Raw genomic sequence first — 14,875 nt, forward strand, 5'->3', positions numbered from 1 at the left:
GTTATTTTATAGAGAACGTAGGCAGGATAAGGTATATTCGATACTAATGGATTTCTAAAAACTATTACATTTTGGGTACGTATTTTTTGATGCTATTATTATAGATATAAGTGAAACTATGTACAACTGTCAATACGGCTTCCTTTGGTAACAAAGTGTGTACGTAGGCCCTTTCGATGTATGAAATAAATGCACGTACGATTAATGCCTTCCTCTTTAGCCATGCCAATTTTTAATAACGTTAAATTAATTCCTAATCAAAAGACAAAGATTACATTTTCTCTTTCAAGAACGAATTTAAACAATTATCCTTTGATTAATATAATTCTAATGATATGCAATTGGTAGAAAAACATTTAAAGATTTTTACAACATTTCAGATTATTGCGTCAAGAAATCAAATATTTCTTAAACCATCGTTAAAATTAGACGAAGAGAAAAAAAAACATGGAGAAACGGCAGGAGGTATTAGCTCCATTTTCTTCTGGTAAGTTTATATTATATTGTAATTTAATTGTATCTTAGATCATGCTTTTCCTATGTAATAAAATTATATCTCTTTCAGTTAGTAACAAAACTTTTTTATCGCACTAACCTGATAAGAAAAATATAACTTTTGCTTGCCCAAATAATGCCTTTTTTCTTCTTATTCCTTTTCTTTTTATAACTTATCTTACTAAAGGTGTAAGTTCTATAAACAAATATAAACTGTTTTAAACACTACTACATGTATCTGTTGTGTCTAATTAAATAACAATAGAAAATAGGTAAAAATATAGAAATGTTTTTACCGCTAACAAAACAAAATATTCTCTCTGCACGATATCTTCAATTCTATTATGGTATATATTATAATATGGATATAAAAAAAAAATTTTTAACGCGTATTCTAATATTTATAATTTATATAAAAGTGATCGAAGTTATAAGATATAAAAGATAAGTATAAAATATTGATATTAAAAGAAATAAATCAAAATTTTGTTGGTTAAGAGAAGTCAACACTCACTCCAGATATGTCGTAAAAATATAGTTGACATATCGAAAAAGACGATCCGAAATCAAATTACACGCGCGATCTGTCTTATTCAAAAGAAAATAGATCTCTACTTTTACGTAAAAGCGCTACGGTCGACCGCGATACAATAATAATCTTCCAATATGTGAAACGGTCGTATATAAAAGTAGATATTTCATTGGTCGTACGTCACGTGATACTGAAATATATTTCGACCAATAATTAACTCGCAAATATTTATACGTACAATGAACATCGTTTCCAAATGAGAAGGCATAAAATTTAATATTCAAGGAAATATCAAATTAAATACGACGTATTACATATAAGAAATCATTATGATATATAAGTATCCTTTGTAATTGTATGATCTAAACAATTAAAAGATATATAAAATCAATGGCGCGATTATGATAACGTATAATGTATTTATTAAAGCGTCATATGATTCTTCTATCTAGATAACAAGAAGCGTAATACTTCTCATTACGTTTCAATCAATGATAAAACGATCATTGGACAACGTTACAAATTCGATGGATTAACGGATATCGTCGTGTGATCGATGATGTTATATCGAAAATTTGAATCGAATATCTATCGTGGATAATCGCGCGCCAAAGAGTTTGAAATAAATGTAAAGAGAATCGTCGAATCGTTTATGTATGCAAGTAGGTACGTACATCTAATAGAGGGAGAAAAAATTCGAGTCTGTAGGATGTTATAAATTGTGAAGTATAATGTGAATTGGAGGACTGAAAGGACGAAAAAGGCAACGTAGGAAAGGTGAAGATGGATATGATGGAGATGAAAAGGTAGAGAAGGGTGAATTGCTAGGGAAGGGGTATGGAGGAGGCAGGTTAGTAATGTGTGAGAGAGAGAGGGAGAAAGAGAGAGAGAGAGAGAGAGAGGAAGAGAAAGACGGATAGACAGAGATGGAGAGAGAAGAAAAGAGAGGGAGAGAGAGAGAAAGAGAGAGAGAGAGAGAGTCATTATCACGGTCTGGGCCAAGTTTGGTTAAAAGCATGGAAGGAAAAAGTATTTATGTTTTCTAGCTACTACATTTAAATACTGAAAAAATTAATAAATATTTTAAGGAGTCGTACAGCGACATGTATCTATATGAATATATATATATATATATATATATTTATATAGACACATATATGTACACACACACATATATATATATCAATACGTAGATATGTACTACCGTGTACGTCAGGTGTCTGTCACGTGTGTGGGTAGATTTTGGAGAAGGAACAGGAAGGGAAAAGACGAGTCGCATTTGATGGGCGGAGGTAGAAGTTCCGAAGGTCAGCGGGTGGTAATGGGGTGGGAGGTAGTGGTGGTGGTGCTTTTACTAGGTGGGGTAGCGCGCACGGCGGATCAATTCGCTTTGCGCTTGGGAGCAGCGCTACGGGGAAGAGCAACAGTCTGTCTACCCCCTGCTACCCGGAAAAGTGCTCGAGACTGTACGAACGTGTCTTTTACTTACTTACATGCACCACCGTTGGTTACGAGAATGACAATAAGTTGCGATAATTTAATTCAGTGCGTAAACGAAATGTAATATAGTTTATTATATTTCGTCGATAAGAAGATTGTATTTATTAATTCGCGATATAAATTACGATAAATTGTGAAAAAAGCTACGAGGGTAAAAACTGCAAGTAGGAAATGCGACTGCGGTACGTTTTACTCCCCCTCTTTCTCTCTCTCTCTCTCTCTCTCTCTCTCTCTCTTTATGTATCTATCTATCTATCTATCTATCTATCTTTCTTCTTCCATTCCCTTCTGTAAAAATTTAAAACACCTGCCGTTAAGTAAGATATAAAAATTGATGATCTTTATCGATGAGCTCCCGTGCTTCCAGATATAGAGTAAATTTTAGTTTTCTTTTCATTCCACACGAATTCTTATCTCTCGATGTCACTGTCGTGTAGTACTTGACGTTTCACGAATCATGGAACTACGGCTCTATACGTACGTCGATACTTAAAGCGATATTACGAGGAATTATACGTGCGTTATTTTTTCGTTTTTAATTAGTCCTTTTTTTATTTATTTATTTGTTTTTCTTTTTTTTAATTTCGTTTCTTTTTTATTCATTTCTTTTTTTAATGAAGATAAGGAAGATTTTTTTATCGAATTATTCGTCTATGTAATTCTCTTTTGTGACATCGATGCAGTAGGAATGATACCTGGCGCGGAATAATTTGACCTAATTTCTATTGAATATGGTTCATAGTGTCATCGTCGCGCGACACAAAGATCGGGAGACTGGTTCGATTGTCGGTAGACATTTCTGTTTGTTCTTCTCGCAGTCAATAGGCGCGAGGACGTTCTAATATCGGTTTTTACTCTACCGCGATATGGTTCGTAAAGTGTGTCGTCGTTTGGCGATGCATGCCACTTTCATTCTCTTTATTGTGCGACCCTGTACGTCGTCTGATTCTTTGTCTTCCTCTTCAGATCTGCTGATATATGTACCTAATTTAATTACAAAAAAGTGGCATTGCATAAATGAAAATAAATTAGAATAATGTAAATAGAACAATATGGATAGATGGTATTGTAAACTTCATGTTACAAGCGTATATTAGCAATATCAATATTTTTCTAGATGAATGTCCTAATAGCGGAGAGGATAGCGAAGAGGATGTAATAACAGACTACCTTGGATCATCGCATTCAGACTGTGACCGTGTACCTACTATTAATGGAGATCTTGGTGGCCTGAGTCTACATGGGAATATAGTCACGGAAACTGGTTATACCGAAGATAATACCAATAAAACCATCACCATGTCTGGAGGGAATTCCGAACAGCAACAGCAACATCCGTTGCTTACACTTGGTACTAACATTCAAACTCAGCCTAATCCTCTTGTACCCATTATCAGTGTCACACCTCATTCTCCTGGTTTTGCTAAGAACTATCCTGTCTTAGGTAAATATTTTTGAAAAAATTTCATATCCAAGTAATAAGAATTCATCTGTCCGTATCTGCTTACCGAAGTACTATTTTTTACAGAGGACAATTTGCAGCATTTGCACGAAATTCATGACTGGATTCAACGCATGAGAGACTTGACGATGAATACTTTGGGAAACAATAATCGCATGTCCCACGATGTACCTCAGAGACTGACCTCTTCGTGTCCTTCCTTATGTCCGTTGATACTTATAGAGGGTGGACATCGTTCCAATAATCATGAAGCAGGATCTGATCCAGATCTTCTTGTTAACTGTTCGACTAATAGCTCTCCGACACATTTTCCACCTATGAGCTCTCATGCTCAACCTGTGCAGGGCATAGATAGAAGACGAAGTTGGACGGATTTGGAAGATACTAGACGTGGCCGACGCAGATATTCCGGACAAAATCATCTACAAGCACAAAATATGGTTAATATACGTTAGATATAAATTTATCGATCGATCGCACCTTTTTCATACTTCTTTTTATTTTTAATCGCTTCGTATAAATTTTACTTTGTCGAAATGATTTGTTTTCATTTCAATGCCAATGCAAAATATTATTTATTATTATTTCAGCGACAACGCAGCATTAGTTTAAGTAGTCTGGACAGTGAGATGGAACTAGAACTAGATGGAAAATCTTGTAGTGGACCTGTAGGGGTAGGTAATCGAGCATGCAGATCACAAGCAAGTACTCATTCCTTAAATGAGGCAGACCTTGTGCAGGTAATTTTAGATTAGAAACATTGCTCAAAAATACAGGTATAGTAATATACGTATGTACTTTCCTGTCACAGAGTGAATATCAGAAGAATGTCTTAAAAAGAAATAGTCAAAGATTAGGTGAAAGTAGCAGTTTGATGCCAGGTTTAACTGGTGCACGTTTACCTCTCCAGAAATCTATTTCGACCCCTTCCATCGTTACACCGCCAATTCATACGCATCTCACAGAGTCCGGAACACGAACAACACCTTCTCTCGCAGCGTAAGTTGTTTTATGTTTATCCATTCGTTACAAATGTTAACACTGTTCTTTTAATGTAAATAATATAAATACGTCTGCGCCGTTTATACAAAAATCTTTAGTTAAATATCATAAAACATTATTGCTACCATCACTTTTAATTAGAATTTATTGATGCATGAAATATTTAGACTTGAATTTATAGAGTTTCATAAAATGCTTGTTTTATTTTGAACTATATGTAAATAAGTACGACATTTATCTATAAGATAAATGCGGATCGACGATCGTACTCAGACACTGTGAAAACACGAATTAGAACTGACGAAACGTACTAGACGACCCGGCTCCAAACCCCCACCTGAAACTTATTTACAAGTTTTTCATATATTGATAACAACGCGAAACGATGTATTTTAGTCAGAGTGATATATGTATGTCCTAAGGAAGGTCAAATACAACTGTGTTACATTTATATGACAAATGTATTTGTTTTTAAATCGAGAAATACATTAGATCCGTAGAAAGTTGTAATCAAAAAAGATTTTTCAATTCTTCTTTCAAAACGAAATCATTCAATTAATTGTACAATGTTAATTCTTTGTACATATAAAAATATAATTCATAACATCTCAGCATGCCATGCAATGTCATCGTTTCTCGCGTTGTTTCGCCGTTTCCAAGGGGTGGGGGTATTTTGAGGCGTTGCATTTCATGCAACGTCACAACTTTCACGTATTACATAGTCATAACTATCGTGAAGACAGAAGAGGCATTTCAAATGTCCAGTTATCTGTTGATGTGCCGTTGAACGAGTAAGTATTTCGTTTATAAGAATAGAAAGTGCTTGTTTGTATAATACGTTCTATGTACGAAAGTTATATTATTTTAATGTGTACCTTTATTTATTAATTAAAATTATAATTAATTAAAAACTGTTTGGATCGTAGAAATAAAAAAAAAAAAAAAAAAAAAAAACTTTTTTTGATTTATAGAGAAACTGCATATGATGATCAACATTCTGAGAAGACCAGAAGAAAGCGTGGCTCTATTTTCTTCCGTAAGAAAAAGGTAGATAAACGTTTTTTAATGTGTTCATTATGCTCTCTAATACTTTTTCAAATAATTAATTTTTTTTCAAAATATAAATGCAGGATAAAAGTGGCAAGAAAAATAGTCAACAGCAACATGTATGGACAACAATGACAACTGGAGCACAAGGAAATTACCAATGTGATGTTTGCATGAAGCAATCAACAAGTAAACCAATTCTTCATTGTGAAAGTAAGCATAATAAATTTGTAGGAAAATTCATGAGTTTAAAATAAAAATTTATCTTTATTATTTTATCTTTATTGTTTTAGATTGCGGATTATCGGTACATCAAAGTCAAGGATGCAAGGATCATTCTGTGTTAGAATGCACCAAATCTAAGCATCAGTCTGTAAAAACTGTTATAAAATCAACGTCGAGTATTTCTTCGGTTACAAGCAACAATAGCGTGAAAAGAGGTTCCACGGCATCGCTACCGTTACCAACATCATCTGGAAGTGGAAGGTAACTGCATCAATGTATATAACGAAAATATTTAATATTTGCATTGAATCCGCGTATCTGTGGTTGAGATTCGCACGCAATTGGCATGGCTAAGCCCAAGCTCGGAGCTTTTCATAAACTTTTGCTAATCATCACTATTAAATGAAAAATTTGCATATGAAGGAGCAAACGAATGGATCGATTTAACAATTATTGCAACTTGTCGTTCGGTGAATCTGCCGATTTATATTTTATTTTATTTTCGTACATGATTATATGTATAAGAATAATTCGTATATATTTTTTATAAAAATTCAAATTAGTCCAAAGACTAATACGGATAACTTTTTTTTTTTTACGCGTGTTACTCCGAGATTTTGGCTGGCTCATAAGCTTGTTATTTCTGATTGATTTTGCAATTAGCCACATCAATAGTACAGCAGGCTTTCGCGTATTCTCGAATTTTCACATATCTTGATTGATATATTATTTACATATACATATATTATATATATATATATTTATATGTTTAATATATATAGAACCTGTAGCACAAAATATTGTGCTGAGATCTTTAAAGATATACTCACCTTGTGATAACATGATGCTTTGGGTAAGTGGTCGCTGTGATGCTTTCGTCCGCTAAAAAAAAAAAAAAAGAAAAAAAAGAAAAAAAGACAATTAGACGATGATCATATTTTTTTTTTCCCGTACTACACGCATAATTACGAAGAAAAAAAAATCATACCCCTCATGATTTGAAATATTTTCTTAAATACAACAATTCTCTCTGACACTGTTACATAATTCTCAAAAGTACATAACATGAAAAAAAAAAAAAAAAATATAATTAACACATAGCTGAGTTCGCGGGGTCAATTTGAGAAGAATAAATAGCGCCTATAAGGAAATTGTTGAAGGAGGGAAAAAAACAAACGAACACGAAATGAAATTGCCCTAATGCAGTGTGTGCTTTTTCCTCCCCCGTGCATTCCCTCTCGTGCTACCACGACAAACCGATCGATCGTTCGACGATTAAAGGGAAATTAACAGCAAGAAAACAGTGACAAGCTACAGCCCTTGGCGGCGAGTTGCCACCAAGCTCGGAGTCAAGTAAGTCTCAGATGTCTGATGTGTTTTTTCCTATTTTGTCGAAGCGTTCGCTCGTTTTTGTTCGTCGTGTATTATCCTACTTATCTAATAGGACAAACCACGTATCAATCTTATTTGCCAATTATTTTTCTCAACACACACATACACATTATTAAATTCTCACGTCGTTTAATATAAAAAGAGATCATCATCCTGCTTGTCTATGCTTCTGAAATGCTTGCTTGTATAACTTATGTTCATTCACTTATACATTTCTTTCTATCTCTTTATCTCTCTCTTTCTCTCTCTGTCTCTTTCTTTCTCTCTCTCTCTCTCTCTCTCTCTCTATCTATCTCTCTGTAACTTCTTCACTGCGAGCTCATTCAAGGTAATATCCACTATATCTAGGGTATGTTTAAAATCTTAGCTTGATCAATAATATTTTATTGTATTCTGATAAAACAGACACAAGCAAAATAAAATCGTAAGTATAAGGCTAAGATTTGGAGTACACCCTCAATGCTAGATTAACTCTATTTTCATAATTATCATGAAAAATTTCATAATCATACTGTTTTCTCACGTTATTTCTACCTGGTTGAATTCTTCTCTTTTAATCTCTATTTTAATCTCTTCTCTGTCGCAAATCTAATTTTTATTTTTACTTTAAAAATATTTAACTTCGTTTTTATCGTATGCTGTTGCCGCAACTTTCTCTGGATTCTTTAAAAAAAATTATTATAGTTCTATGATAGGTCAAAATATAATTATCAGGTTTATATTTATAGTTCGTTTAAAATTAATAAATATACTGACCTAAGATTTTATTGAAACATTAATATTAAATTATTTAATAATAGAAGATACTATATATATATATATATATATATCATTAGATCGACAGGGAAAAATTTATACATAATATGTTTGCATTTTTGAATCCCTTATACCTCATACATAATGTATAAATTTGAAAGAAACTGAGAAACCTGACCTTTATATGTAAGTTAATTTAAGAAATAATATCACAATATTCCTATATTACTTTTGTACCTTACATTGATATTTAGACATATTGAGAGACAATGATTTTATTATATACAAATATTTTAATTACATTATTATATAAAGTGTACAAGGAATTTACATCTGTAGTAGGGTTTGTATAGAAGGTAATATTACAACTATGTTTTTACAAAGAAAGCATCATTATTACATGCTTTTGTTAAAAATCTTTGATGAGATTCACAATGCATATGAGTATAATATCGTTTTATGTATAATATGAACAAATGTATTTCTATTACAGTCAAACAATTAATGAGGAAAAGGATACAGATGGTAGTGGTTCACATCGCGATGCTTCCAGGTTTGTAATACCATTTTTTTTTTTTCTTTTTTTTCTTTATATATATATATATATATATATATATATATATATAAATGTAAATGAAAATATATTATCTACTTTTTATTATTGTAGTGGTTGGGAAGAATTCGATTTTGGAGACGAAGCGCATCAGTTTACCGTAGGTGATCTCGAGGGCTTAGATCCTGAACTGGGCTTAGGAAAGGAAGAACCTGATTCATGGAGTACAGCTATTGGAAGACACGTCGCATCACGTCTCGTAGATCATTGTGAACGCGAAGTGAAGAGACAAGAGCATATATACGAATTTGTGTTAACAGAGAAACATCATTGCTTGGTATTGTTAGCCATGGAAAGGATCTTCGTGGAAGGCTTACGACGCCATTTCCGTTTGGGACAACCAAATCTAGAACGAATGTTTCCTAGATTACGTGATCTCATTGAAATTCATTTGAGATTTCTACAGAAATTACGTAAACGTCAAAATGCAAACCCTGTTGTACCTACTATTGCTGACATACTCGTCGAACAATTCTCAGGTGAAAATTCGCAACGTATGAAAAGCGCATATGGAGAATTTTGTAGTCGTCATAGAGAAGCTGTTGAAACTTACAAGTATTATCTGCATCATGATACTCGATTTGAGCGTTTTGTGCGTCACTGTCAGGTAATGTGATTTCAAATATAATTAAAATCCTTGTTTATTTATTAAAGACGACATAAATCAACGCTGTTCTCAATTTACAGACTATTCCTTTGCTGAAAAAGAAGGGGATTCCAGAATGTATATTGTTCGTTACGCAACGTTTAACAAAATATCCATTACTAGTCGAACCACTTATTAAAACTGGTATTATGCAAGATGAAGGAGAGAGCTTGAGAAAAGCTTTGGGATTAGTGAAAGAAATTTTAGCGGACGTAGATGCGTGCGTAGCAGATAAAGAGCGGGAAGATAGAAAATTAGAGATTTATAATAAGTGAGTATACTTTTTTCTTTTCTTTCTTTTTTTTTTTTTTTTTTTTTTTTGTTATTACAAGCATGTAACAAATTACGTTTATCTTTAGGATCGACGCGAAATCGTTCGCTACGTACCGCGGTGCCAAATTCAAAAAGTCGGATATAATGGCGTTTAATAGAATTTTGAAATTCGAAGGAACGGCATATTTGATGCAAGGTCGTGGAAAAACGACTGCCATTGTCGTAGTCGTTCTTTCCGATATATTATTCTTTTTAGTTGAAAGAGATCAAAAATATGCTTTCTTGGTTCCGGACAATAAAGCTGCTAGCGTGGTATCGTTACAAAAATTATTGGTACGAGAAAAAGCTGGTCAAGAATCGAGGGGTATATACTTGATAAGTAGCAATCCAGCGGAACCTGAGATGTTCGAATTGAAAGTTCAAAAGCCTAAGGATAAGCAATTCTGGATTCAAGCAATACGTTCAGCGGTTGAGGCTTGTCCTCAAGAATCTGAAAATGACACAGATGTTCTTACGGATGGCAATAGTAATAATGAATTAAGGGATACACGTTCATCCTCCATATCGATGCTTTCTGTAGAAGAGAGGCAAAAAATGATTAAAGCTAAGGAGTCGCACATATTTAGAATCGTCGGTAGGTTTATTTCCAATTTAATTTAGCACGATTCACTCATACAAATTGTATCGAATTAATTTCATTGATCACATTTTTGGACGTTTGAAAATCACAGGCGAATTACGAAAGAAAGACGCGGAACAGGCGTTGCTGTTTGAAGAAAAAATTAATTTACAAGTGCGTCTTTTACGTGCGTCTAATATCTGGAATGAAAATGATAGTGATCATGAGAAAACGGACAAAGTGGAAAAAGAAATACGCGATTATACACGTCTTGTTCAGATGGAAGCGACGGATACGACTCAGTTATGGCAAGAGGTAATAAATGATTTTTATATTAGTCGATTGTTAAATAAAGTTTAATAAAATTAATAAAATTTTATTCGTTTCAGGTTGTTGTCGCTGTGCAGGAAGCTACACGATTGGCCAGTTCATTGTCATTTAGCACTGGTGGTGCAACACTTTCTAGGAGTTTAAGTTCGGCTGGCGAACGTCATAGCGATGCTTACGTTCCACCAGCTCTTTGCGTTCCTAGACGAGCAGAGACGTTTGCTGGTTTCGATAACAACAAGGTAAGAATTACGAATATTTAATTTCGGCCATATTTGATCGTTCATATGTCGTCGTTATAGGAAAGATATCCTGTACGTGAATCAACGGCGATGAATGTAGGGTCATCTCTCCCAAAAGTTGGTGAATTTTCGAAAGAAAGTCCCGAGGACAAAGAAAGTTCAGAATTAGACGCAAACAAAGATCAACAATGGACTGCGATTCGTTTGTCGCATCACGTGTATACTCTGCTTTGTATAATCAGTAATCAAATGACGACAATCGATAGCCTACAAGCTCAATTAGCCGCATGCAAGGAGGGAAGTATGGGAAAATCATCCAATAACAGGCCGAATCCAAATCGTCAATTGGAGGAGTTGAGAAATTTGCAGGATCAACTTAGCCGGGAGAAGGCAGCGTTTCGTGCTGCTTCTCAGCAAGAAAAAAATCAGTTGGAAGAGGAACGAGCAGAATTGGCAAGACAAAGAGAACAATTGGCCGCGGAACAAAGAGACGTTACTCAACAGCGAGATCAATTGTATCGCCGATTGGAGGCGTATGAACGTCAAGGTCTCAAGGCAGGCTCTACAACGGGTCCTACAACGATTCATCTGTCACACGTGACACAGGGTACAGAAATCGTACAACCACGGAAGTCTCAAGCAGACGCTAAGAGAATACCTATGAATTTAATCAGCGCTACCAATCAGCAGAAAGTACAAAGCAATGTTCCTGTGAAGCAGCAACTCCCACTGAAGCTCGCAAGTGGAAGTAATAACAATAGCAGGTAGAACGAGTGATCTCTCACGATCTCTTCATCATCGTCATAAGATTTCGCTTTCACTCATACTATGTCCGTTCACGTCTCTCATTTTCTGCTGGCATGTTTTAACTTAGCAGCAGCATGCTATAAATGGCTTTTCGTGACGATTCGCTGTACGGTGCGTCACTAAACACGATTAAAGGAGCCTCGCGATATATCGCGCTTACAATCTTCGAATGATTTAAATCTATCTATCGATTTAGATAGAAAACGATATTAATAAAGTTTCAGTACATGGGTAAATGGAGAAAAAAAAAAAAAAAAAAAAATCTCGAAGGCACCTTTAGATGCGCTTCTTCTATAAGATTGGCTTTCGCGTATGTCACTCATTGTCATACCTTATCGGAGAGTCAATGAATTTTTTTTATTGTAATTTCTCTCTTGTCGCACCATCAACAGGAGCGGAAGTACTGCGAGCCACTATAGTCCGGATCGGCATACTAGAACAGGAAGTAGCCCTGCTATCGTAACTGGATCTGCGTTTTCTTCTCCCGAACTCGGCAATAGTCACGGTAGTAGTGGCACCACGAGTCAAACACATTCCTCTAATCGATCTCTTCGAAACACACGATCTCCTCCCGAATCATATCAACAACAACATCAACGAGCGGAACAGCAACAACCTTTGGAGGAAGAGGTGATCTTTTTCTGACGACTCTTTCGATTCGGACGAAAACATTCGCGTAATTCACGTCCAAATACCGATGGAGCTACTCCGACGTCTGTACAAACGCCTCCGCAATCTAGATCAAGAGATAGTCAGACTAGAAGCCGTGTTAAGTCCTTTTGACTTTCAACTTTCAGTCGGTAAAAAGACTGATCGTTATTTCTACTTTCACTCTTTTCCTCTTTCACTCTATATATCTCTCTCTATCTCTCTATCTATCTATCTATCTATCTATCTTTCTTTCTTTCTTTCTTTCTTTCTCTATTAGCTTCTCCTCTATTCCTGCAACTTTTGATATCTTTCAAAATTCTAATTCTTGAAACAAAAAGGGAAAAACAGAAAAGAAGAGGATGGATAGATCAACAATATATAAAAAAGAAGGTTGCAGGTTTCGGAGAATTTTACAATATGACAAGTACGCGAAGGAACTTTCAATGTGCTAGAACGAAGAGCACGATATATACATATATCGTTTACTTAAACGCGATAATAAAGAAACAAAAGATTGAAGGAAGCGATTGAAAAGAAAAGAAGAAAAGAATAATAATGATACAAGGAATAAAACAAAATGAAGGGAAATGAAATAAAATAGAATGCAACGATATGCAATATTACTTTGCTACAACTGCTATCGGAGGCAATAATTCAAACTTTTATGCCAAATCTTTAATGACAATGACTGTGCGAAGGATTTGTGAAAGACGTGCAATTTCGATTGCAGTCAGGAAAGTATAAGCGAAATAAATAAATAAATAAATAAAGATGAAATGAAATGAAATGAAATGAAATAAAATAATCGAGTAAAATAAAAAGAAGTATTAGAGACCGGCCGGCTTAGTGAGGTAGAAACCAGCCAATAATCTTGTTGAATCCTTGCTCGTTATGTTATTAAAAGCCGACTGATCGTTTTAGAAACGCGCGGTTTTAGACGAATCTTTTAAGTAAACCTGTTGCTGCTTGCTAAAAATGCAAGATATATATGAGTACGTATATATTACGGTTACATATATACATCTATATGTATATATACATATATATATATATATGTGTATATATATGTATAAGACTCATATGCTTAAACGCGCCTGTTATATGTGAGAAAAAGGAGCGTACGAGTCTCTGCTGTTATTATGCTATCTATATAATAAAGCGCGTGCGCTTAAAATTTCAAAAACACATATAAGCACATTATATTGATATATATCTTAACTGTATATGCATGTATCTATTATAAATGCGCGCGTATTTCTCGCGTGGTAGCTATTCTTATACCATAACTTTAAAAGTATTTTAATACGTGCTAAAAAATGCGAAGGGTAAAATATACCCACTGTTTATAACAATAATTAATTAATTAATTAATTAATTAATTAATTAATCATTGTTTTCCGTGTGCCAAGTTGTTCGTTGATTGAAGTCGAGTTTTCAAAGTGTATTTGTTTCTTTTCTTTTCTTTTTTTCTTTTTTTTTTTTCTCTTTTAAATAATAATTAGATCGTGAACGATCGATGTAATTGATAAAGCATGATCGATCGATACATAATATAGATCGTTCCTAGTTTTAAAAAATCGACTCTATTTTTCAAGTATGTACGTACATACATATATACATACACATACACACATACATAAGCGAGACAATTTGTGATTGAAATTTTTTTTCGAGATTATTCACTGCCATTATTGTTATATCTGCATTATTTTCATCGATTATCTATGTCGATCATTTTATTTATTACATTACGTAAGAGAAGACCGGATATAAACATTTTCGACTGTTCCGATTAATTAATTTAATTTCTATTATTATCATCTTTTTTTTTATATATCTACATAAAAAAAAAAAAAAAAAGAAAGTTCGTATCGTTAATTATGAAGGAAAAGAGAAAAAATGCATTTTTCGATAAGTATTATGCAAAGTGCGATCATGATGCACGCTCTGAGTGAAAACGAAAATCCTTTCTCGTTCTTTCTAATGCATTTACACGTATATACAGAATGTTTACAATGGAACGCTAATAAAAATTAGATCGTTTTATCGTAAACATTCTGTGTATATACATATATATATATATATATATATATATATATATTGCTTCTTCTTTGAAAATTCTATTTATTGTAAACATATATACCTTGAATTAATAGTAAATTAAGCTGATTATAGATATATTGAAATATCGATATCATTGTCTTTCAATGAAACGAACATAACAAAACTTATATCGTGTTAGAAAAATATTGTTTGACGCTTCACAATAAATATATATATATATAT

The 14,875-nt window shown here is 33.7% G+C and overlaps 1 protein-coding gene across 12 annotated transcripts; it reads left to right on the forward strand.

The window, feature by feature from the left end:
* Window positions 1-381: 381 nt before the first annotated feature.
* Window positions 382-12,934, forward strand: LOC122632291 (rho guanine nucleotide exchange factor 28). Of its 12 annotated transcripts, XR_006327848.1 has the most exons (18): window positions 382-487; window positions 3,645-3,971; window positions 4,056-4,429; window positions 4,580-4,729; window positions 4,801-4,988; window positions 5,963-6,038; window positions 6,122-6,251; window positions 6,332-6,524; window positions 7,545-7,616; window positions 8,905-8,964; window positions 9,079-9,631; window positions 9,712-9,941; window positions 10,030-10,577; window positions 10,675-10,877; window positions 10,952-11,131; window positions 11,192-11,895; window positions 12,331-12,738; window positions 12,867-12,934. XR_006327848.1 is itself a non-coding variant. In XM_043818927.1 (17 exons), exons 1-17 carry the CDS (start codon window positions 448-450, stop codon window positions 12,581-12,583), a joined length of 4,281 nt encoding a protein of 1,426 aa, XP_043674862.1. In that variant the 5' UTR covers window positions 382-447; the 3' UTR covers window positions 12,584-12,821. The 12 variants fall into 12 exon arrangements, 11 of the variants coding, with proteins under 11 accessions (XP_043674862.1, XP_043674865.1, XP_043674864.1 ...); XM_043818927.1 differs by lacking the exon at window positions 12,867-12,934 and having other exon boundaries at window positions 12,331-12,821; XM_043818929.1 differs by lacking the exons at window positions 382-487; window positions 12,867-12,934 and adding an exon at window positions 1,466-1,693 and having other exon boundaries at window positions 12,331-12,821.
* The last annotated feature ends 1,941 nt before the right edge of the window (window positions 12,935-14,875 follow it).

Source organism: Vespula pensylvanica, chromosome 10 (assembly GCF_014466175.1).
Source record: "Vespula pensylvanica isolate Volc-1 chromosome 10, ASM1446617v1, whole genome shotgun sequence".
NCBI lineage: Eukaryota > Metazoa > Arthropoda > Insecta > Hymenoptera > Vespidae > Vespula > Vespula pensylvanica.

Coding starts and splice junctions, on each gene's coding strand:
- LOC122632291 (XM_043818927.1), top strand. CDS start 448: ATGGAGAAACGGCAGGAGGTATTAGCTCCATTTTCTTCTG. Junction 7,617..8,904: donor GCCACCAAGCTCGGAGTCAA/GTAAGTCTCAGA, acceptor TTTCTATTACAG/TCAAACAATTAATGAGGAAA. Junction 8,965..9,078: donor TCACATCGCGATGCTTCCAG/GTTTGTAATACC, acceptor TTATTATTGTAG/TGGTTGGGAAGAATTCGATT.